The sequence below is a fragment of the Lytechinus pictus genome, chromosome 6 (assembly GCF_037042905.1).
Source record: "Lytechinus pictus isolate F3 Inbred chromosome 6, Lp3.0, whole genome shotgun sequence".
NCBI classification, from domain to species: Eukaryota; Metazoa; Echinodermata; class Echinoidea; order Temnopleuroida; family Toxopneustidae; genus Lytechinus; species Lytechinus pictus.
In genome coordinates, this window is record NC_087250.1 from 2709490 (window position 1) to 2733863 (window position 24374).

The 24374-nt window shown below is 36.2% G+C and overlaps 1 protein-coding gene across 1 annotated transcript in view; it reads right to left on the minus strand.

Annotated features, from left to right (window-relative positions):
• The window catches only part of LOC129263573 (MAM and LDL-receptor class A domain-containing protein 2-like), a 156310-nt gene that overhangs the window by 124684 nt on the left and 7252 nt on the right, over nt 1–24374 (minus strand). Inside the window, exons 3-16 of the mRNA XM_064100623.1 lie at nt 24005–24098; nt 18623–18775; nt 16548–16813; nt 15512–15602; nt 13412–13543; nt 11315–11463; nt 10603–10722; nt 9751–9985; nt 8447–8676; nt 7246–7378; nt 6455–6604; nt 5386–5636; nt 3375–3465; nt 1284–1421 (exon numbers count right to left, since the gene is read on the minus strand). Coding sequence (XP_063956693.1) covers nt 1284–1421; nt 3375–3465; nt 5386–5636; nt 6455–6604; nt 7246–7378; nt 8447–8676; nt 9751–9985; nt 10603–10722; nt 11315–11463; nt 13412–13543; nt 15512–15602; nt 16548–16813; nt 18623–18775; nt 24005–24098 — 2233 coding nt within the window. The remainder of the gene's footprint in view (nt 1–1283; nt 1422–3374; nt 3466–5385; nt 5637–6454; nt 6605–7245; nt 7379–8446; nt 8677–9750; nt 9986–10602; nt 10723–11314; nt 11464–13411; nt 13544–15511; nt 15603–16547; nt 16814–18622; nt 18776–24004; nt 24099–24374) is intronic.

Below are 24374 nucleotides of genomic sequence, written 5' to 3' on the forward strand. Positions count from 1 at the left end.
AAATTCAATAAATTTCACAGGATTATAACGAGGTGGACGGTAGGCCACTAAAACTATGATACTAGTATTATTCCCAATGATTTCGATGCAAACACTTTCTATATGTTCATTGAAGAATTCAAGATCTATTCTTCTTTTAAAATATAAAAGAATCGATAACATAAATACCAACACCGCCACCTCTCTTTGTGGGCCGTGAGTTACCAATGTAAAGATAATGTGGCAAAGTGATAAAATTATAATCTTCTTTAGTTAACCATGATTCGGTTATACCGATAACAGACAGAGGATGATTAATGTTATCTAAACAGCTGACTAATTGATCAAGATTGTGTTTCAGGCTTCTGCAATTGAAGTGCACAAACAATAAGGAAGAATTAATATCATGTCTTCCAGCTATTTCATGAAATTTTTTAGGCAAGTAATACTGATTGGAAATTTGAGAGTTGTCACAGTCTGCTATAGAAGATACAGGGTATGAAGTGTATAAACAGAGATGACAATTGTTACAAGTTATGTTAGTGTCATTCTTATTGCATAGTAGACATGAGCAGGAAACTGACATTTAAAATTATATCCTACAAGATACATTCAAATACATACATGTATAAAAGTACTGTACAAAAAATTTAATGTACAAAAAAATGTAATGTCCAAAAAATCTCTAAAAATACAAATGTTCAAGTTCAAGATATAGGGAAAGATACATAGAACAAGGTGGTGAAGTCTCATGATTCTCATAGTTTATTCAAATCACTTTTGCATGTGATCTTCATTTTTCGTGTCATACCTTGAGAAGAGACTAGAACAATTACTATCAATTAATATCATCACCATCCTCATCATCATTATCATCACCATCACTATTATCATCACCCATTATCATCATCACCCATTATCATCATCATCATCATCATCATCGACACCATTATCATCATCATCATAATCATCATCACCATCGTCATCATCATCATCATCATCATCATTATAATCATGATCATCATCATCACCATCGTCATCATCATCATGATCATCATCATCAGCAGCAGCATCATCACCATAATCATCATCGTCACCATCATCATCGTCATAATCATCACAAGTACAACCATTATCATCATCATCATCATTGTAATTACCATCATCATCATCACCATCATCGTCCCCATCATCATCATCATCTAGAAGTGCTTATAACAATCACTCATGCCTTTGCCGCGCCGTCATGGAACCAGAATTTAAATAGTAGAATGACGAAAAGAAGAGCTGTGTTCACTTCTTACCCAAAGGCAACTGAAAAGTTGAATCATAAGGTGGAATGACTTGGGATGAACTGGAATTTGAGGAAGACAGTTGCCATAGCAACGCATCACTTGGCGATTGACTGAAACCACATTGACCATTTTCGAATCCGCAGTAATCTGTAAATGATCAGAAGTATCAGAAACCTTATAATTGTTGAAACAGGAATATTGTGATGTCAATTGACTTTTAATGTGACGATTGTGGCTTACACAAAAAAAAGAGATACTAAGTGTATTTACTTATTTCGTTTATTTATTTATTCCGTTTTTTTTTTTTTTTTTTTTTTGGGGGGGGGGGGGGAGGGGTTAGTGATCCCTGTTCATAAACCCCCAAGCAACAATGTTAAGCTGCTTTATTTATTGAATGATGTATAATGTCTGCTTTGGGCCTGGCCAGGGAGAATTATTGAATTGTTACTGGGGTGTTGTTGACCATTGTCACAGCACCCTCAGTAACAACAGTGAATATAATCCTTAGCGGACAGGGCCCTGACGTTTGCATGCAAGGACCAAGAAAACTTGATAACAAGATAACTAATGTTTCAGCAACATGCAAAGGCAAGTTATCATATTCGAGAAGCTAGCAAGCTGACACTCAGTTATGACAGCAGTACGTAGGGATACTGTGATTAAAGACAGGTATAACATGAAAGTAAATATTCGTCTTTTCATGATATTCAATTTACAATCCAGTCGACCCAACGCGTATTTGTCTTTTCTTTTTTTCTATTTTGGGCAAGGGATCTTGAAATTGAACCGTTAATTCGTACTTTTTCATGCAAATCGAACAACTTGGAAGATAAGTCTGTATCTTTCCCCTTGTTCGAAATAGCCTGTTAATTATTATTTACCCAAAGACGAATCAATACGTGAACATAACAAGGTAAATGTTGTATGCTATAAACATTTCGTAATAACTTCTGTTTGAAATTAAACTATTTAACTGTTGAAAGGAAATGTGGACCTTTTTCTCCGAGAAGAATGCCCCATATCCAAAGACTATGACATTCCCTTAAAGGAGAATGAAACCCTTGAAACCAGCTGAATCCATATCAAAGAGAAAAATCAAAGAAACATATTGTTGAAAGTTTGAGGAAGATTCAATGAATAATAAGAAAGTTATGAGCATTTGAATATTGAGATCACTAATGCCATGTAGATCTTCCCATTGGCAATGCGACCAAGATCTGTGATGTCACACACGTACAACTCCCTCATTACTTTAGTACTTATTTCACTTATATTCTCACTTTTATAGAGTCTATCACAAGGTGAGGTGTTCTCTTTACGAGAGGACAAGTACAGAGGTTTCACAACATTATATCATTGATGAATCGTTTGTCATATGATTAGAATGAGCAAAAAGATATGTTTTGGGGTATATTTTCAGTGTCCAAAAGGGGAGAGTTGTTCATCTGTGACATCATAGATCTTGGTCGCATTGCCAATGGGAGGATCTCCATAGCATTAGTGATCTCGACATTCAAATGCTCATAACTCTTCTATTGCTAGTCCTATTTTACTCAAACCTTTGTTGATCTTATTCTTTGATATTTCTGCTTTCACAAAAGCTAACTTGTTCCAAGAGTTTCATTCTCCTTTAACATTAGCTCTGTTCACCGTTCAACAACGTGTCAAATTGCTTCCCTTGTCCCCAGCACTGCATGCCGCAAGAAAATTACAATGACGTCGTCGGTTCTTATCTTGGTTGTCAGATTTAATTTCTATTTCCATGTTGCCAACGTTAACTTAATGTCATGTAAAAAGAAAATTCTTCAGTAGGCATAGCATTTTGTTTCCACCAAACTGGAAAGAAATGTCCTGCAGTTTGGCTCACAGTATGTGTCATCTTGTGGTACACAGTGTGAAATCACCATCACACTGTTCAATCCGAGCATTTCAACAGTGTGAATTACATATTCAAATAGTCAACCATGTGAACACGCTTTGAGAAATGACACTGTCGAGGTGTCAACAGCGTGAAAATACCGTCACACTGCTGAATTTGAGCCAACAGTGTGACTAGTCTGTCCACACCACGTTCTTTCTAGCAGGGCAATTTCAACTTACTCGGTATCTTACATTCACCAATTGTGAAATCGATGTCATCTAGGACTAGTACCCCGTCGTAGCCTGTGCCATGAACTCCTTCGAAAATAACCTTTTGAGGGATATTTTAGTAAGAGAAAGAGAGAGAGAGAATAAAAGAAACATTGTTACGAAATAAATCAATTTATTCAATTCCAAAGTCATCAATGACATCAATCTCATTAACCTTGATGCCAGTCTACATGTACATCTGATCTTTTAAATGTTGCGAAAGGAAAAAAATTAGTATTATGAATTAAAAACAACAACTACACCAACAAAAAAGTTTTTCATAGTTTTGGGCAAATGGAGTATTTTGGGTTTGTTCATAGCGTGGCCACTCTAAAGATTTTAGTGATTATTTTCATTTTCACAATAATTACCATTGAATGAAAATACTAACCTAATATGAATTTGCACGGTTCATGATGTTTTTCGTTAATTGTCTTATGGAGTATTTTGTCTAACTTTAAGGGATTTGCCGCAAAGGTCCCACAAAATACCCCCACTAGTCCACGAGACGCCTAATCGGTTATCTTGTACATTCAGGGAAGTAACGTTATTATCGTTCGTTCATGCGTTGTTAACCTCTTATTTTTTTAAAAATGTGCACATCAGTATAATGCTAACTTCCTTTACACTCCAAACTCTAGTTCTAGAAAATAAATAAGTTCTGGGCGTCTTGAACTTTTGTTTACACATTAACATTTATAAAAGATTCATAAGAAATCTACGATTACAATTTAATCAGTTGAATTTACAAAATGACTTTGATTTAATATGCAAGTGGTTTGATATTATTAAGATGTATATTCATCCGCAAAAAACACTGGTTATTCGTTTTGGCACAAACAAAAAGCTAGATAATCACCAATTCAAGATCAAATTATACGATAACTACGTGCAGTGTGTTGATAAAGTGAAATTTATAGGGGTTTTACATTTACTTGACTCACAACTGACATGGTCTAGGTATAATTGTAAAACAATAAGTACAAAGATAGTCCGTACACGTGTAATTGGATGTATTCGCCGCATACAGCACTTAATACCCCATAATACTCCTGTAACCTTATATTTTGCATGAATTTTACCACATATTGATATTTGTTGCACTACATGGACAAACTGTTCAAAACAAAATCTATCCAAACTACCAAAAAAATAGAATAAATATGCGAGATTAATATTAAATAAGGATTATTATTACACATCACAGTGCAAAACCCTAAATTGGCAATCTGTTGAACAAAGACTAATTTAAGTATCATTACTGTTTATTAGTATTCAAATCAATTAATATAAAAGCCCCAAATTATAAAAAACCGCTAATTACTCATTGCACCTTTAAATATTGAATCCGCTATGCACTAAATTCTCTCCTCTACATTCCATTCCCTAAAACTGGATTCAAAAGACGATCCTCCTCTTTTCAAGCAAGCTCCTTTTAAACTCCGAATTTTAGTTCAATCCACCAATTCTATCAATTCTTTTAAAACGAGGATACTGTCCATTTGGCCAAACATGTGTTATAACATGAACTCTGATCTCGTATTCCTTCCTCTTTTTTGTTGTTGTTTATAATCATAGATTATTGCGTTTGTTTTATTTAATGTTAATTTTCATTTGTATTCATGTATCTTTTATCAGTTCTATATTCTGTTTATAAAGGTGATCGTGGGCTTCGTTGTAAAGCAGTTTTTTTTAACTAAACAGGACTGCCCTCCAATTTATTTTATCATTTGTTATAAATAAAACATGAATAAAACTATAATAAAATAAAATAATCGAAAATAAGTAGATAAATAAATATCTCAATTTACAGACTGTTACATAAACTCTCATACACGCACAAACGCACCCTCGCCTTGTTCTACACACCCCAAACACGTGCGTGTACCACATCATGCCTACGTCATGGGGAAGAGGGGGATAGACAGAAGGGCCTGGCATGGTTTTGAATAGATTTTACAAAGAAAATCGTGCCTCTTACCACAAACTCTCCAGATTGTCGAAGCTTAGCTAGCCCCTGGGTCCAGTGAGGCCCCATAGGTACTGTTTCTTCCCATAAAGTCGAAAGCCCTTCCGATGTCTGTACATAGACAGTAAGCCTGTTTCCACTTGGCCATCCATAACTCTGGTACCAAAACTCAAGACAAACGTCATCTTGGCTTGCCTGAAGCATTCGTGATGAGGTCAGCTGCGCCCACTCACCATTGTAGCTATCCAGGTACACATAGAATCCTACATTATTAAACAAACGTTTAGGATGCCAACAACATCAATGATACTGATGATGATAATAACGATAACAATAATAATATTGATAATTATGATACTAAAAATACTAGTCATATACAAATTATAGTAAAGTATAAGGAGTAGTAGTGGTAATAATAATTAGATATAAATGATGTAAATAGCGTTTTTTGCATGATGGCACAAAGCGCCGCTATTACCCCCCTACTTCAATATCTCGAGCTACCAGTTTTTTTCAACAGCACTCAGGGCGTTCAAATAATCTTCCCAAGTACCCATTCACCTCACCTGGGTCGACTGCAGCAGAGTGGGTATTTTTTTTTTGCTGAAGGAAAACACGCCTTGGCTAGGGATTCGAACCCTCGACCCCCAATTTCAGAGGCGACAGTCAGAACTAATAGACGTAATCACGACTCGCGAAGTTAGTCCATATAAAACACAATAAATATATAACTATAACTTTTGATGGAAAAGGCATTTTTAATGTGCCATTCACTGTAATCAGCGAGTGCCAATTTTTTCAAAGAGTCTATATTTAATTTTTTCATTCATTAAAAAGGGAATTACTCATGAGACAATCATGTTAAACCTCTTGACCATAAGCTGAACTGACAAATGGAATCACTCATGCATGCAATGCACTCCTCGAAATGCAATAGGCATAAACAATAGCTGTATGACCATTGCATGAAATTGTGTTCGTGGCACTCCAGTGGATGAACAGATATGTATTCATGGCACGTTAAGGGTTAATACGTGGGTTACCCGATGACGCGTAAACCGTCATTCGATCTTTCCCTTACCCCTTTCGTCCCCCAATGTATGATCCGATCCTGGTCCTTCGTCGGTTTGCATTTCTCCTGACGCTCGTATCCATCCGCCGTTGGCACTGCTTGCTCCCTGGGCCCACGAACAGAAGCCATTTTCAAAATCGCAACCCTGGTTCTCTGGAGCTGAAGAGACAAAAGGAGAATGATAGAGAGGGGGTTAAAGAAATAATTACTTTTGTTTAAAGTATAATTTATGTCATATTTGTTTAATTTTCATGAAAAGACCCAGTCTTCATCAGCCTTTACTCAGTCTAAATGTCCAGTCTCGTGCAGTCTTATGTAGTGCTATTCGGTCTTATCCAGTTCTTCCCAGTCGTACCAAGCCTTACTCAGTCTGAGTGTCCAGTCTTGTGCAGTCTTATATAGTGTTATTCAGTCTTGTCCAGTCGTACCAAGCCTTACTCAGTCTGAGTGTCCAGTCTCGTGCAGTCTTATATAGTGCTATTCAGTCGCATCCAGTCCTAACTAATCGTACCTAGCCTTACTCAGTCTGAGTGTCCAGTCTCGTGCAGTCTTATATAGTGCTATTCAGTCTTATCCAGTCCTAACCAGTCGTACCAAGCCTTACTCAGTCTGAGTGTCCAGTCTCGTGTAGTCTTATGTAGTGCTATTCAGTCTTATCCAGTCCTAACCAATCGTACCCAGCCTTATTCAGTCTGGGTGTCCAATCTCGTGCAGTCTTATGTAGTGCTATTCAGTCTTATCCAGTCCTTACCAGTCCTTACCGGTCTTACCCTGTCTTGCCCAGCCGTACCTCGACTTACCTAGTAGATCAGAGCAATCACGGTCCTCGAGTGTTATATCATCAACGCACTGTTCTCCATCCATTCCACCAGGTATGTGTGCTACCAATAAGATCTGGTACGAGTAGGCTTCTTTGAATTGGAGGATAGGAACCTAAGATGGTACGAAACGAACAACAACACAAAAATCAAGTTACTGTTTACTTAGTTTATATTCCTCATCAATTTGGTTCTGGCTTCTCTTAGGTGCCGGGAGATGTTCGCGCCAGCCGGCGAGCCCCTCGGCTGGAAAGCACTAGGAAGTTTTGGCAACACTAAGCAAACGATGTTCTAAAAAACCTCTTAAGGCAAAGAAGGCTGCGACGAAAATTTCTTAAGGCGACCGCACACCTTACGACTGGTCGGCGACTCGATTTCAGAATAAAATGTAGTAGAATTTGATGCTAATATTGAGACTTGGAATATCGTACTGTGTAATGTTCTAAATCATCGTACGAATACCTATGTTCAAATCTGTGACTATGCTATCATCCTCCTTAGAATAAAAGCGAATTCAATATCTAGTCGTAATGACGTCATATCAGTCGTACGATTGACTACGATTTGAAACTAATCTGGCCTTTACTCAAAACTATAGCTTGCAATCTTTCAAAATGGTTATATTAGTATTCTTTCAATTGATTTCAACCTCAAATAAAATGATTTGTTCCATTCACATTTTCAGAAAATAGGCAAAATGCGATTTGTTCCAAAATCGGATCGCGAACAGTCGTAAGGTGTGCGGTGGCCTTTAATCCACATTAAAATTTTGTCCATGATTTTGGGCAAACGATATATTTGAAATGTTTCGTGAGCTCTGAATCTAAGGAAGAGCTGCTGTCCCGGTTTACCAATTTTCGTCAAAGACCGCTCAGCTGCTCAATGTGTGATTTCAAGTTCAATGTTGACCTACTGATGTTAGTGTTAGGTCAGTTTTTACACGAGTATAACACCACACATAAAATAAAGATGGTCCTGAAAAGTCACTCACTAGTTTTTGAGATGTCAATATTGTGATCTGGATCAGTTTTATTCCCGAGTCCAGGTACAATTAGAAATACGTTTTGAGGCCTCACAGAATGCGTCTTTCATTCGTTCGTGCCATTTTGGGTATGGGGTGGTGGTAGAAAGTTGAATACATATAAAAATAGGGTAAATTTTACAAAGGAAATAATCCACCTACCAAAGCCTGCTTCCATCCAGAGACCAAATTGCCTTCTAGTGTTTGAAGACTCCATGGTGTTGCAGAGATATCGGTAAGTACCTGAACCTCAATGCTCCCAACACGATCACCGAACAGAACGTAATAGAATCCAAAACAACGTGATATATCAGCAGTGAAGACAGTGGATTTCAAAATGGCAGTAATCGGACTCGGATCATACTGCCCATGATACACATGAATGTATATGCCTTGGATAAAAAAAAAATAACCACATCGGTTATCAGTACATATTAATCTAAATTTAAATAAATGTAACTTATCTAAATACAAATTAAATCTCTATATTTGATATTGATCAAAGTCAAATAGGAGCACACACTATAAGTATCTGTGACTGAAAATCAATATCTATATAATTTTGCTCCTTGGAAGTCCAATTGAAGCAAATTGAACATATGGAACGCAATTTGAAAGGTATTGTGATACATATTTTTCTCACTCAAGTTAAATGATAATTTTTGTAGGTAGCTCTTGTCCCCTTTTACAACATATTGCAGACACCGGGAGCAAATATGACATCAAAGCTCTGAGTTTTGAAATTGATTGATTTTAACGTTTCCTGTACCATTACAATTCTGAAGAAGAATTAGGTTCAATGAAAAAATGACAATTGCACATAATTCAAACTACAATGATTACACACTCGTGTAATTATAATTAAGTCTTTATTTCTTGTGGTTGTGGCCTGACGAACAACGTCACGGATGGAGCTCGGGTAAATAAAATGAAACTTGACACCAGTGTGGATGTCTCATCGATTATATTGTGTATTCCGCGTCTCTACAGAATAATTCATACAAAATATATGGTTAATGTGATATAATTATGGATGCTACTTAAAAGTCAAGACGCCTGTTTAGGAGACAAACTTGAGCCATAATTCGGAAATCCAATTGGCAGATAAAAGTTTATCACGCAATTATCCCGATTTAAGAAGAGCCTCTGGCGTGACGCATTAGTGGTGCACTATTTTTTTGCGTGTCAACAATGACATGACGTCACAATACTATCCTGTATTAAGAAGTTTGTTGAAATATTAAAAAGTGATTAATTAGTGATGATCTTGGTGAGATTTGAGTAATGATCCTTAGTCAAATGAAGTATTTGGTTAAGTCTTTCTTGAACTGAATGCCGATTTAGTATCAATCTTCGTTCTACACATCACATCTACAAGGAATTAGATGTAGTGTGACATTCTTTTGAATATACTATTTTATGTATTAATTCCAATTAAGTAACATGGGAAGAATCCAGTAACTCACCGTAATCTCTGCCATACGTATGATCAACGTCAGTGCCGGAACTGGGCCATTCTGGAGTCGCTCCATGAAGTCTGTACCAGTCTTCCTCGTCGGCTTGATCATTCTTCCAGGTGCAGAAACTGTTCTGGAAATCACAGCTGCGGTCCAGAGGGCATGGATAATCTTTGAAATAAACATCGTCAACGGCAATTCCACTGACCTGCCGATAATCAGTCGTGCTCGCCTCAAAAGACACCTATTGCAATTGAAAGTGGCAAGACATTACTGTGATAAAGTCTTGCCATATCTGGTCGATATGCAAACGGTAAACACCACAAATAAATAAATAAATACAAATACAAAAATGAAGCCATCTGAATTTCTACTATTCTCTAATCATGATCTCTAGCAGAAATGATAGTTAAAATACCTAATGAAGATTCTTAAAATATTTTAAATGAATGGCGAATAAATATATAAACAAAGATGGACACAGTCTATTCAACCTACCAGTCCCCGCCAAACTCACTAGTATTACACCAGAAAGGGGTCTGTACTTGGAGGAGGAAACTAAAAAGAAGAAGGTAGAGCGGACTTAATCTACTGACGAAGTTACAAAATGCGTGTACATGATTGAAACATACTAAAACCTTTTTTTGGGTTAGAATCTGATTATCCTTTGATAGATTCTGGTAAATAAATTTGGAGATTGGCATAATGCTAAATTTGAATAACTGTTTGGTATCTATTCCTCGTAAAATCCTTCATGACATTTTTAGAAGAAAAAAAAAAAACGACACTGTTACCGGGCTTCCAAAAGTCAGCAGATATCTACATTACATTTTGTCTTGTACATAAATATGAATTAAATACCTTCATTCTTTCATTGGTACTAATGATGTTTGTTTCTTGAACATGCCACTCATTGGGATCGCTGACTTCATCCATTTCCCAAAGTTTAGTGCTTTGACCCCCTTCTGTAACCAAATAAACCTGTAAAGGATAAAAACATGAATGTTGACAGCATCCATCCAACCAATACACATATTAATTTCTTCCCATATGAAAAGTCTGACCAAGAAAGGAAGTGCTTGGAAAATAAATAATCTTAGAAAAAAATGCCACCCCCTCCTCCATGAGCGTTGAGCTTTCCTCGAAGACGATCTTACTACTATAGTTTTCTCATATGCTAATTGTTTTTGTAGCTCTCAAAATATAATGAACATTTTTGCTCTTTTCACAAAACAGGCAAATCATTTATATGCAATAGGGGAAGTGGTATTTTTTATTATTCTTTCCGATTTTATTGTTTGAATTACACACAATCTATTCATAGATTCAGAAACATTCTTGCTGTGATATTTCTTCTGTTATACCTCGGACACATATGACCTACATGTACGGCGGCTGTACGGCGAGTCGAAAACAACCGTTTCATTATTTTTTATTCAAACCACCTATATGTAGCTGGTACAACAAATGTTAAAACGGCTGTTTTCAACTCGCCGTACGGCCGCCGTAGAGCAAATGTGACCAAGGTATTACTGAAAACAACTTTCATCAACCTAGTGCATATCCTTCTTACCTTTAGAATGACCACTCGGCTTGTTCCAAGATGGTACCAGAACTGAAAACATCTACCGCTACTGTCTGTAGGATCTAGCAAACCTGTCTCAACTATCCCTAACTGGCTGTTTGACTGGACTGATGACATGTCAGCAAAAATCATATGACCTGGTTTGGTGAGGGATTAGAACAGAAAAGTGAGCTACATAATGGAATAGGCTTATTCACGCAATAATTTTAGGTCCCGTGTGATCACGTGAAGATATCGCCAAGGAATCCATAAACCCATCCATCTCATCCAGGACGGCAGTATTCTTAAATGGAAACACACCAGTGACGTAATGAGCCAAACATTTTGAGGAGGATAGATTTGGCGTATCGTGCCAAAATTTCAACATTTCGATTATAAATATCCAGTTGTGTAATAAATTTTGACGTAGATTTTTAGAAAATGATGTTATATGTCTCACTTCTATTTTCAATTTTCTTTTTTTTTCTTGGGTTCTATTTGATTGCAGGGGGTACAAGCGCCCTGCCTAGCCCTCCATCCCGTCTAAACGCCACTGAAACAAACCGTGGTTCTATAAATGTGGTAAAATGCCAGGGGTTTCCAGATTTTTTTTAGCCGAATGTGACATAGTTTAATACATTTCCACAAGACCAGAGTTCGAGAGTACCATTGTTCAGAGGGATGTACCCCCCTTAATGAAACCACACGGACCGAGATATGTAGCCGAAGGGGGCATTCTTTTCAGGAATATAACATTGCCTATTTTTTTTGTGTTTTTTTCATCAATATCAACTTAATCATCATCATCATTATCATCATCATCATAATCCCACAGAGGTACGGTGATCTTTCTAGGAATATAACATTGCCTATTATAATGTTTGTTATCAATATCAACTTAATCATCATCATTATCATCCCACAGAAGTACGTTACCTCAAGTAGAAGACACTTTTTGTTTCAATTTAGCCATAGCTCAAAAGATATAACAGCTAGACTGTGATTTATATATATATATATATATATATATATATATATATATATATATATAATGTATTAAAACTCAATATCAAGAACAGTTCTTGTTGCAGTAGGTGTTGTCTTTCCTGAAAAAAATCCGCCGATAAGCTAATTACATAAAAATGGCAACACGTCAATAAACAAACATTACTGCTTAAATTGCTTTCGGCAAATGTCCATATAATGTCTACATGGTCTATATAAAAGTAGCTTTGACCGATACGTGTATATTTTTTTCTTCAAAATATGAAGGCTAACTTAAATGAGCAGTTCACCCTGAAAAAGGGTTTGTTGAAGAAATAGCAGAAGAAATATATTGATGAAGGTTAGAGGAAAATCAATTAAACATTAGGAAAGTCATTAGATTTTAAAGTTTGGAATTTGTTACGTCATCAACGAGCAGCTGCCCCATATATTATGTATTATAAAATGCATACATTTATATCTGTTAATGTTTTGTGATGACATTTTTTTGCTTTAGGAACGGGTATGAAATGCTTTGTCTATTGATATATTAAAGGTACAGAAAACCCCAAAACATTTTCGATTCTCTAAGAGGACATTTCATTGATTTTTACCATACGATATGCATGAAAGCGGCTCGTATATGATGTCACAAATCAAATGATTGAAATTCTAATAACTTTAATTCTTATTCCTAATGGATTTTTCTCAAACCTTCGACAATATTTGTTTATTACCTTTTCTACTATTTTTACAATAAACTTGTCAGGGTAAATTGCCCCTTTATTGAAATAATTATTATGCCAACAGGGCAAATCAAGGCTATGCTCCTGCGTTCCTCTATGACCAAACAGTGGCGCATTTTTTATTTATTTATTTATTTTTTTTTTTTTGGGGGGGGGGGGGGGCTGGCAGACTTGGCGTACGGGCAAACTTTTGGCACGTTAATGCAACAATCAAATTTTGTGATATAATATAACAGCCACATAATCATAAAACACAGAATAATTTAAAATAAACCCTTATTTTCATATCTATTTTACCCTTTTCGAAATGTTCGTTAGCATTTTCGGTCCCCACCTCTATCTGTAAACCAAACGAGACAAACTGAATACAATTTACCTGCAGGACTGTTGTATGACACGTCCATCGGGGGCACAGGGTCACCCGAGTTTGCCTGTACCACAGTCCACAAGAAATCTGTCCCAGCACCAGGGGAATAATTGCAGTCACCATTCTCAAAATCACATTTATCTATTGGATAAAGAAACATTTATTATTATCTGTAATCATTGCATAATGAAAGCACAGAGTATAGAAGAAACCTACTGAAATGTAAGAAATATATTATTCGATATGAAAAAATTGACCATTTTAATGTTAGGAGGTATTGTTAATAAAAAATGAAAAAATAAAACAACAAATTTAACAAGTGGAATGCCTCTGGCCGTCTCACCTGCATCACGCGATTCAATATAGCAGCAGTGCTGATTTTGAAAACTACTATAACTCGCACAAGATGTTCAGTGATACTTGGTTACTCTTATTTCCACGTTTTATGAACTAGACCAATTCACTTATAGAGATATGATGGCAATTCAACAAATACCCCCAACGTGGCCAAAGTTCTTTGACCTTACATGACCTTTGACCTTGATCATGTGACCTGAAACTCGCACAGGATGTTCAGTGATACTTGATTACTATTATGTCCAAGTTTTATGAACTAGACCAACACACTTTCAAATTTATGGCTGTAATTCAACAAATACCCCAATTTGGCCAAAGTTCATTGACCCTAAATGACCTTTGACCTTGATCATATGACCTGAAACTTGCACAGGATGTTTAGTAATACTTGATTACTATTATGTCCAAGTTTCATGAATCAGATCCATAAACTTTCAAAGTTATGATGGTAATTCAACAGATACCCCCAATTCGGCCAAAGTTCATTGACCCTAAATGACCTTTGACCTTGGTCATGTGATGTGAAACTCATGCAGGATGTTCAGTAATACTTGATTAACCTTATGGCCAAGTTTCATGAACTAGGTCCATATACTTTCTAAGTTATGCTGTCATTTCAAAAACTTAACCTCAGGTTAAGATTTGGTGTTGACGCCGCCGTCGCCGTCGCCGTCGGAAAAGCGGCGCCTATAGTCTCACTCTGCTATGCAGGTGAGACAAAAAGTAAACTATTGTTTATAAAGGAGCGAAGTATCTTGAGAATGTCTGTATGTTACGTGTTACACAGTCAATCATGGATATTCCAAGCCTGCGTATATGGCGACGTATGTTTTTAAGCCGTTTTCTCATTTAATATTTCTTTATACATGTACCATTACCAATCATTCCATATATTAAATGAAGGAATAGAATTCCATAAAGAAATGGTCTGCAATGTAATCATATTTCTCAACATCAAGCATTCGTTTATTTTGTTTGTCATAATAGAAATATGACTAGACCAATATAATAAATTGTCTTGCACTACTTACGTCGCGTACGCTGGCTAAACGTCAGGGAACCCTTTGCTGGAATACATACACTTTGCAATTATGGTAATAATGGCTCAACAGCCAATCACTATCAAGGCGTCAATGGTAATTACAATAATGGTAAATTTACAACAGTTATGAGTCCTTGGGAAACGGACTCTGGGTCTCATTTCATAAAAAAATGCAATATTAACAAATGCAAATTGCCATAACAAATTTTCTACCAGCGAATAAGCTTTTAACTTTTATTGCAAATTTGTTATTGTAACAAATATTATGACATGGGCCCCTGGTATTACAGCCCCTTTAGAAAGTTCATTGATGTGCAATTAGGTTAACCCTTGCTGTACTCTTTTTACGTATAATTTATATTGGATATATTCCGGATATTTTAGCTTATTTCCAACGAAATACCCGATAAAACATTTGAGGCAATCCCCGATACTGCTTAACAAAAAAGGATATTGTGATATATTCTGAGTGCAGTATGAACATGACAAATAGATTAATCAGACATTCGCGTTTTACATTATTATTTATCTTTATTATGTCGATAATAAAAAAAAATAGTTCAAAACGTGATCGACCATGATAAAACGCTGACAACCATTAAGCACAATAAGTGGTAATTAAATCCATGATAGCTAGTAAAATGGCACCATATTTAATAACACCCTACTTTAGATGGACATTAATCGTTAGAAAACATGCGTTTACTCACTTGGCGTAGGGCATATCCCGTCATTAAGAGTGACGTCATCAATTGCAACTGCACCGTCGCTGACAAAATCTCTTGTGGCTTCAAAGGTTATCTGCAGTGGACATGTGAAATTTGTATGTTTGACAACTTCATAAAGTAGATCTAAACATTATTATTTTGTTCATATAATTTACGAATGGATCTTTTGTCGTTTCATGCAGTGGCTGTTAAAATTGCTTATGACTTCATGATCGACTTCGATCCTAAAATCCACGGTCGATAACAATGTGAAGTTATAATGATAACAATATCGACAGTAAGTATTTGTTAGCGAAGTAGCTATTTCACTATACTGCTTTACCGTATAGGCCCATCATAATATCTTACTCGTTGTTTATATAATGATCTCAACGCTGAACGTTGTATAACTCAATGCCTGATGATATACGACGACACAATAATGAGTATCTTCTTGTCCTGATATAATTAATGGTATCTCCATGCGGCTCTATAACTTTTCCGCAATACCAATGTTTTGTATGATGCTTATTGGGCGTGCTTTTCACCATTAACTCTGCATTCTTATCGCATGTAGCGTTTTTGCCCGACAAGGCAATCAAAGCCAAATAGGAAACAACCAAGGAAATAACACAAATATGGTTTCCGTTTGGTGAGTACTCAGTCTGTAGGTAAGTCTTTTCTTTGCAAATCATTTCTAAGTATGCATAGTGATATTTCAAAAATAATAGTCACATTTTCTACAAAGAAACGCATGTTATAACGATTCCGTCCTCATTACATCACGTGATTAAATCCTAATTGTAAAGAGGTGCAACGAAACCCATTTTCGAGAATACCTAATTTCGAATATTCTAAACTATTTCTTAAGAAATACTAAACTGTTATACTGTGAAATTTGAAGAGTTGTATCTTCTGTTAATGGCCTATCAGCGTTCATCATTTGTTGTTTAATTTGATATTAAATTATGACAATATTTCGCTTCCGACATCAAATGATATTAAAGCATTTATACAAACAAAACAAAAACAAAAGTACCGTGTATAATTGTTTCTCCGTAAAGTGTATGTAGACCTGATGCCATCCTGGACCACGTGCCTCCTCCTTCCGCCATTTTACCTCCTGGTCATCACTTGGACCACTAATCCATTTTAGGACCTTCAACACTATACTATACGTATTATCCATGTGGTACCAGAACTCCAAACACGCGCCCAAGTCATCAGTGTTTTGAATAGTATTGGATACCAGTCTCGCTGTTTCGTCATCAAAGTTGGTTGACTCGGCCACCATCATGTAATAACCTGTGAATAGATGTTAAGTGATTTACTTTCTTGTAGTACATTCAATAGAAGTTAGACATTTTTGAGTCATGTGTTCACTGTAATAACACTTTTCCACTGTAGATCGGACCTTCAGCCATTTTTGTTTAATACTGCAAACCTAATTTTACTATGAAGCAACGTTTAACAATATACTCTACAATACTCTACAATCAGTTACATATATTCTGGCACATGTTCGATATAAGGGATATTTTTTTCGTTCGTTTGTTTTCTTGCACCTGGGAATCCTCCACTTAAAATAAATGTCACGAATAGATCATTTACGCATTTCGTGATTTATCTAGGTCTTTATATGCGCTTAATCTTTCCAACTTCCATATAGTGTGTGAATCTCTTTTTCTATGGGTGACTTAATTTCATATAGGTTTTTTTTAAAGCTTAGGGCTATTTTGAAAAGGCTGGTCCTGTAAGCATTACACTCATACCTCAGTCACATTTGCTCTACGAGGGCCGTAAGGCGAGTCCAAAACAGCCGTTTTAACATTTGTTTTTGTACCGGCTACATATAGGTAGTTTGAATAAAAACTAATAAAATGTCTGTTTTCGACTGGCCGCACGGCCACCGTAGAGCAAATATGACTGAGGTATAAGTTCGCTCTTTTTTTCGATTGTGTTTTTACTGTACTGAACTTCCTTAATGAATTAGCTAAACGTATAATTACCAGACATATTCAAAGTGTTTAATATGGGGCAACACCTTCATGTACCGTTGCTTTCATAATGGAATCTGATATCTGTACTAGCTCTATGGTTTTAACAGTGCCGATGCCGACGTACTGTACGTGGGGCAAGTCATTTTCTCATTCGGTGTTTTTTTTAATTTTTTTTTAAAGCAAGTATTCCAATCTTGGTGTCAACAATTACATGTTGGTAACAGCCAGAATATTTTCAAAAATATGCAAAACAATGAGTGTCTCAAGAAAAGAATGCAAAAATGCGATTATTGAGATACAAAAAAAAAATTAAGAAAACGGCTGATATAGTTATCGTCCCTCAAAATCATTATAACCTGGATGGATCTCGATTTGCGCTGCCCCACGCACCACCTTAAGGAAATGGAAAAGTAGTTACACTGTAAAAAATGAAGTAATAATAATAATAATAATAATAATAACGGTATATTTACCCAGGGTACCCACTTCAGTTCCGAAAACTGTTCACCCAGCAGGCCCTGCTATTATTAGTAGTACCCGGCTAAGCTAGGCTACCTATTCAGGTGCACACAGCTTTTTGAGGAATTACTTCCTGCCGGTACCCATTTTCCTCACCTAGGTCGAGTGCAGCACAATGTGGATGAATTCCTTGCTGAAGATAATTACGCCATGGCTGGGATTTGAACCCACGACCCTCTGTCTCAGAGTCTGAAGACTAATCCACTGGGCCACAACGCTTTACAACGCTAATTTAGTACTTACAGTGCTTGTATAGTGGCTGCACTACGAGTGCTGATTTTCTAGTTCAAATTTAAACTAGAAAATCAGCATTTGAAGTGCAGTCACTATACAAGCACTGTAAGTGCTAAATTAGCACTTCATTTTTTACAGTGTAATTAGCAGTGTATGGGTCCACAGAAACGCGTAAAAGGACTCCATGAAGGCAGCGCACACAAAATGAAAAAAAGGGGAAAAAAGGATAGAGCTTCGTGTGTTCTTGACCATCTGGGGTACCTTTTTGCCCTCGAAAGAGCGCGATGTATCTCTATCCACCTATTGATATGAATTGACGGAATAAGTAGGCCAAAATGTTAATGCTTGAAAGCATATTTACCTGTTTCATCGCCCCTTGTATGGTCAGCCGGTGGTCCTAAAGGATTGGGGTTGATTGCGTACGATACTCGATCCCAATCTATATCATCCCTGCTAATCTCCTGGTGCCAGGAACAGAGATCGATCTCAAAATCACAGTCATTGGGACCGGGTGCTGAAATCAAAACAAAAAAGATTGAGCTTTTGATGGAAACGGTTGCAGATTTATAATGATAAACTTGTGTCAATCACTTGGTTGTCTTTCATGAAGTTGTTCGTAAAGTTATGAACGAATTTACAAACGATTGGATCCTAATGTCATGTCCCAAATCACAATGGCCCGTATTCTGAACTAAGGTTTAAATTAAACCCTGGTTTAAAGTTGTGGTTTAAATATGGAGAGCCAATTGGGGCACAAATCGCTAACAGTACACATTCAATCTATTGACTCATATGACTCCCAAATTGTTCATAATTGTCTGGGAATGATAAACTAAGTATTTTGATGTATTTTTCTTCATTAGAAAAGCAAAACATTAAACATGAGAAATATACAACAAAAACATATTTTTTAAATATTTGGCTCCCCATAATTTTAGCACAGAGTTAGACCATGGTCTAAATTTAACCCGACTTCAGAATACGGGCCCATGTGTCGACTTAAGGCCATTGGGGGCAACGTCGGCGAGGGTGGGGGAGGGCAGTTACAATTTTCAAATTGTTTACCGCTGCAATAGAGGTCGTCTTATAATTGTCCCCCTAGACATGCTTAATAGTCGCATGATTTCGCTGGATCCTTGCTATATATAAGGAAGTAGCATTGTACGCAAAATTTTGATTGCCCCCTAGATTGCAAAAGGATCACGGAGAGATAATTGAAAGATGAATGAAGGAGCAGAAGAATACATGATCGGTGATCTTTCGTGAACAAAATAGTGGTCTATCGTGGTAGTTAACTCTTGTATGACACATTTACTCTTGTTACTTTGTAGTACAACGGGGCGACGTAGTTTAGAATTTTTGTGGACAACATTGTATTTGTTTTAATTTTGTTAAGTATAATAATTTATATCATACTATAATCTATATTTGAAGAGTTTAGTTGCAAAAGAGGTTAGGTCTACTTTGGACCATTCCGAGAAAAAAGTTTTTTTTATTCTCACTTATTGCAATATTCCGTATGAGAAACTAAATTGTCATGATGTACTACCCTACCATGTGAACATAAAATTGGGTATAAAAGAAATATACCTGTCTTCAATTTTTTCTATATATTAAAAAAAATATATCATTGTAGACTTTTGCGAGTAAACTGAAATGAATCCTATCTCTTTTGATTAAAAAAGTGATTCTTCTTTGCCACTTTCATTCACTCTTTCATTTGAATTTCAAATTGTCTTTGGTATCATCAGAGTGACTAAAAATTTAGAGGTTTAGAGACAGAAAACAATAAAATTCATGAAAAACGGATCTAACCATTTTTGACAAATGAGTTCTTCAGAAGAGTTTAGTTGCAAAAGGGGTTAGGTCCACTCCAAGAAAATATTTTTTTTGAATTCTCCAATATTGCAATATTTTTATGCGAAACTGAATTTTCATGACACCCTACCATGAGAACATAAAATTGGTTATCAGAAAAATCTACCTGTCTTCATATTTTTTAAAGATATTCTTTTCCAAAACAATTCTGTGTGGACCTAACCCCTTTTGCAACTAAACTGAAATGGACCTAACCCCTTTTGAAAAAAATGATTTTTCTTTGCCATTTTAGTTCACTTTCTAATAGGAATTTCAACTTTTCTTTGGTATCATCTTATAGAGCTACTAAAAATCTATACATTAAGACATGAAAATCAGATTTGATGAAAAACCGACCTAACCCCTTTTGAAAGTGAGCTCTTCATTTATTATAAGGAACATTTATATTGTTTATATAATCGGTGAGCGAAAAGGACACATTGCAACCATACTCATTGACAAAATTAGAGTAAGGATTTACGGGTCAAGTCCGGATTATAATTGTGTACGGGGAAGTACGCATTCATGTTTATTCAACTCAGCAACCCCCCCCCCCTTCTACACACACAGGTTGGAAAAGCTTTAAATAAGAGCCCAAAATTGTTACGAGTATGTTGCCTCAACAGGTAAAAAGTTTAAACGCCCGTAAAAATGATCCCTTATTATGGATTCATCAAAAATGTTGTTTGATGTTTTATTTAACTGCAACCCATGTTGATACGTGTAGGACATTTTAAATATGTTTTCTAAATAGAAATTAATGAGGTTAATTCGTAGATACTTTCTAAGATTTTTTTGTTGTTCAAGAATTTTTTGCGTTTATTTATCAACTCATCACAAAAATTCCTAGTTATCACATAACTCATTTTATGCATAAAGATGCATGGAATCAGTTCATGTCTAATACAAGTTATTCCGTGTATTCATTCTAAAAAAATTTCCTCTATTCCTTTTTAAAGCCCGGTTTGAAATTGGCAAAGTTAGCTTTGATACTCTTGTCTTTGCATGAATATTTGAAACATTTTATGAACCATAAAATTATAATAAAGATCATAGAATAATAACTCCAAAACAGAATTAAATGTCACCGAAGTTTTGTACATCTCATACGATTTGTCTTTAAACGTTGATGTACACCTCGTTCCAAAATTGAGTTTTATATTAAAATCTCTGAACGTGTAAAATTAGCAGGGGCCGCAGAAGCGGGGAGGGGGGGGGGGGAGGCTTTAGCCCCAACCCACTTTTTTTCCAAAACCGTGTACAAAAACGTAAAAATGACCATAGGATTGTGATGTTTGCATGGTCAGCCCCCCCCCCCCCCCGCTTTGAAAACCGTACCGCGGCCCCTGGTTAGCATTGTTTAATACTATATGGTTCAGTAAAGTTGTTCAATATTGTTAAAGCTGTCAAAGAAATGAAATATTGTCTAATTTAAACAATACACAACATAAGAAATAGTGAGTGAGGGACATCATCGACTGTCTCATTTGCATGTCACTAAGTTGTGCATATCACTGTTATGAGGAAAATAAGCGAAACTATAATTATCACAACTTTCTTATTTTACATCTGATCTTGAATTTTTTTCCAGCGTTATGCTCGTCTGATTTTTCTCTATTTAATCAAATCAGCATTTTTCTGGGGAGGATTTTACCTTTAACGATCATGAAGAATATCAGAGTAAATATATGCAAAATTAGCATTATGCTGATATTATCAGCGTGAGATTCGTATCGTAAACTTACTCTGTCAACAATGTCTAATGTTCTTATCTTAATTGTGCGGGTAAATACCGAGCTATGAGAAGGCTTATCACAATACAAATGATTGAAGGTCAGAAAGACAGCACAGATTCGGAGCGTCTTATAGTGGGATTGATAATCACAATCAAGCATTTCTATCTTCAGAATTTTTGTCTTGCTCTCAATAGATACAAAATAATATTTTCTGCATTCGCATCAGAGTTCCATTCATTTATTTTTTAATACTTTATTATTTTTTTTCGGTGGGGGGGGGGGGGGAGGGGGTGTTAATTACCTGGCGCGTAGCCAGGGGGGGGGGGCGGTGGGGGCGGTCGCCCCCCCCAAACGTCCCCAAAAAGAAAAAAAGAAGGGAAAAAAGAGAGGAAAAAAAGAAAAGGGAAGGGAGGAAAGGGAAGAAAGGTAGCTTTGTCGGTTTTTTTTTCTTTTTATTCTTTTTTTTTTCTCAAAAGAGAAACTCCTTCACTCTTGCTCTAAATTTATATATGAATTTTGCTTCCGCGTTGCGCGCGGTTAAATGACAATATTGACATTTCTCCATTGTTTACCCCACCCTTTCTCTAACCCTGCTTTTCCACCTCAGCTATATGTGTTTCTTGCCAGTTAAAGTTCAAATGTATAGAATAGGGCATGGAATTAGAGTAAGGTTAGGCCGAAGTATATGAAGTTATCTTTTTTTTTTATTGATCGCGCAACTTCTGGTCGGGTCGGCTCCGGGCGGGCAAAATCTTTATATAAATTTCTGCCGTCACCTCCATAAAGTCAACTTCTCCTGCTTTTCAGGTCATTACTAAACAACCATAATTTGGGGCAAACAGGTTCCTAATTTAAAAAGAGGAATGTATAAAATTCGTGTCGTATTAAATAAAAAAGTACAATATTTTTTCAAATTCTATTAATCTTCATGTTATTTCCCTGCACATTCATCTCCTGTCCTGTTTTTTGCCCTCAGTGTGAAATTTTGAATGACACTTAGGTTTCTTTATAATTCAAATGAAGCGCTTCAGGATAAGTCAAAGAAATTAGGCATCCTTTTTTATATAATTTTAATAAATCACAGAAGTTTCAACTTTTTGCGCACTATTTTCCTTGTAATGAAGTTCAATAATCTTAGGAAATCAATTGGATTAGAGCCGATGGGGTATTAGATATATCTGCATTTGATGAAACGTCCTCCCTTTGAAATTTCAGAGTTTTATTGCTCTGCGCGGGGAGGAATATCTTCCTCCCTGCATATACACTTCTTTCCCTCTGTTTTGCGAGTTAAAGATATGCACTGTCGCTAAATTGTTTGTAATCAAATCTGATATTTCCAAGGGAAGTATTCAATATATCTTTGAGAATACCCTTTTCTCGTGACCCTTTTCATGGCAAAAAAATTGATAAAACGCTTTAGCTTCCGCGCTTCGCGCGGGGTTATTATGATTTTAATTTCCTCCATTGTATTCCTTTTTGTGCGTTCACAATCACTTTTGAAAACAAGGTTCAAAATCACAATATAGTCAACTGAATTGGAGCTGATATAGGTACTAGAGACAAGAGAGACGGCTCCTTTTCATTTTAATTTATGAAACACCAAAAGCTTCGCGCTTCGCATGGGAGGGGGAAACTCACCCTCCCTGCACCCACCCCCTAGGGAGCGCGCTTCGCGCGCTCTGTAAGTGTTGGCACGCTTCGCGTGCATTTACCGCCCCCTCCAAAATGAAATCCTGGCTACGCGGTTGTTAAGTACACCTTTTTTATTTCTTAAACCATATGGAACGAAACCTTTTCCTTGTTCGAATAAAGTCCGTCCAAATTCAGTTGGAACGAAAACAAATGAGTTCAAATAATGATTTTGACATTTGTAATGCGCCAGTATCCATGATAAAAGAGAAGCTCATGAAGCAGTAAAAAAAGTATTAAAAAAAGGAATCTAATCATAAAGGGGATAAAATATGATTACTTAAAAAATTGTGTGAATAACCAGGTTGTCAGTAACCTTTTAAAAGTGGTGAGACAAGAAAATATGATGTGTACGATCTCCAAACGATTGGTACACGAAGTATTATCAGTAATCACACAACACGTGTAGGAATGAACTCCCAACGAACAAACTCGAGATAAATAAAAAAAGACAAACGTACATGCATCTTCGCAGATTAGGCCGTTTTGGATCATGACGTCATCAATAGCGATGTCAGAGTAGTAGTCTCCACCAATCATAGCCTTGATGTAAACCTGTTGAAATATAAACCAAATATCATGCTAAAAAAATACATTTGCACGTACAAAACTATATATACCATGTATAGAGTTTTCTAAAGCTTAGTTTTTAATATTTTGTTTTATCATAACATAAAGGCAAAAAAAAAGGCCCCCTCACAAAAAAGAGAGAGAGAAAAAAATGTTACAATATCAGCAGCCGATCAATCTGCTATTCGTTCTAAATTTGAGCCCCAATACTTTTAAAAGTCAGTGAATGACCAAATGCAAATATTTGTAATTAAAATCAAA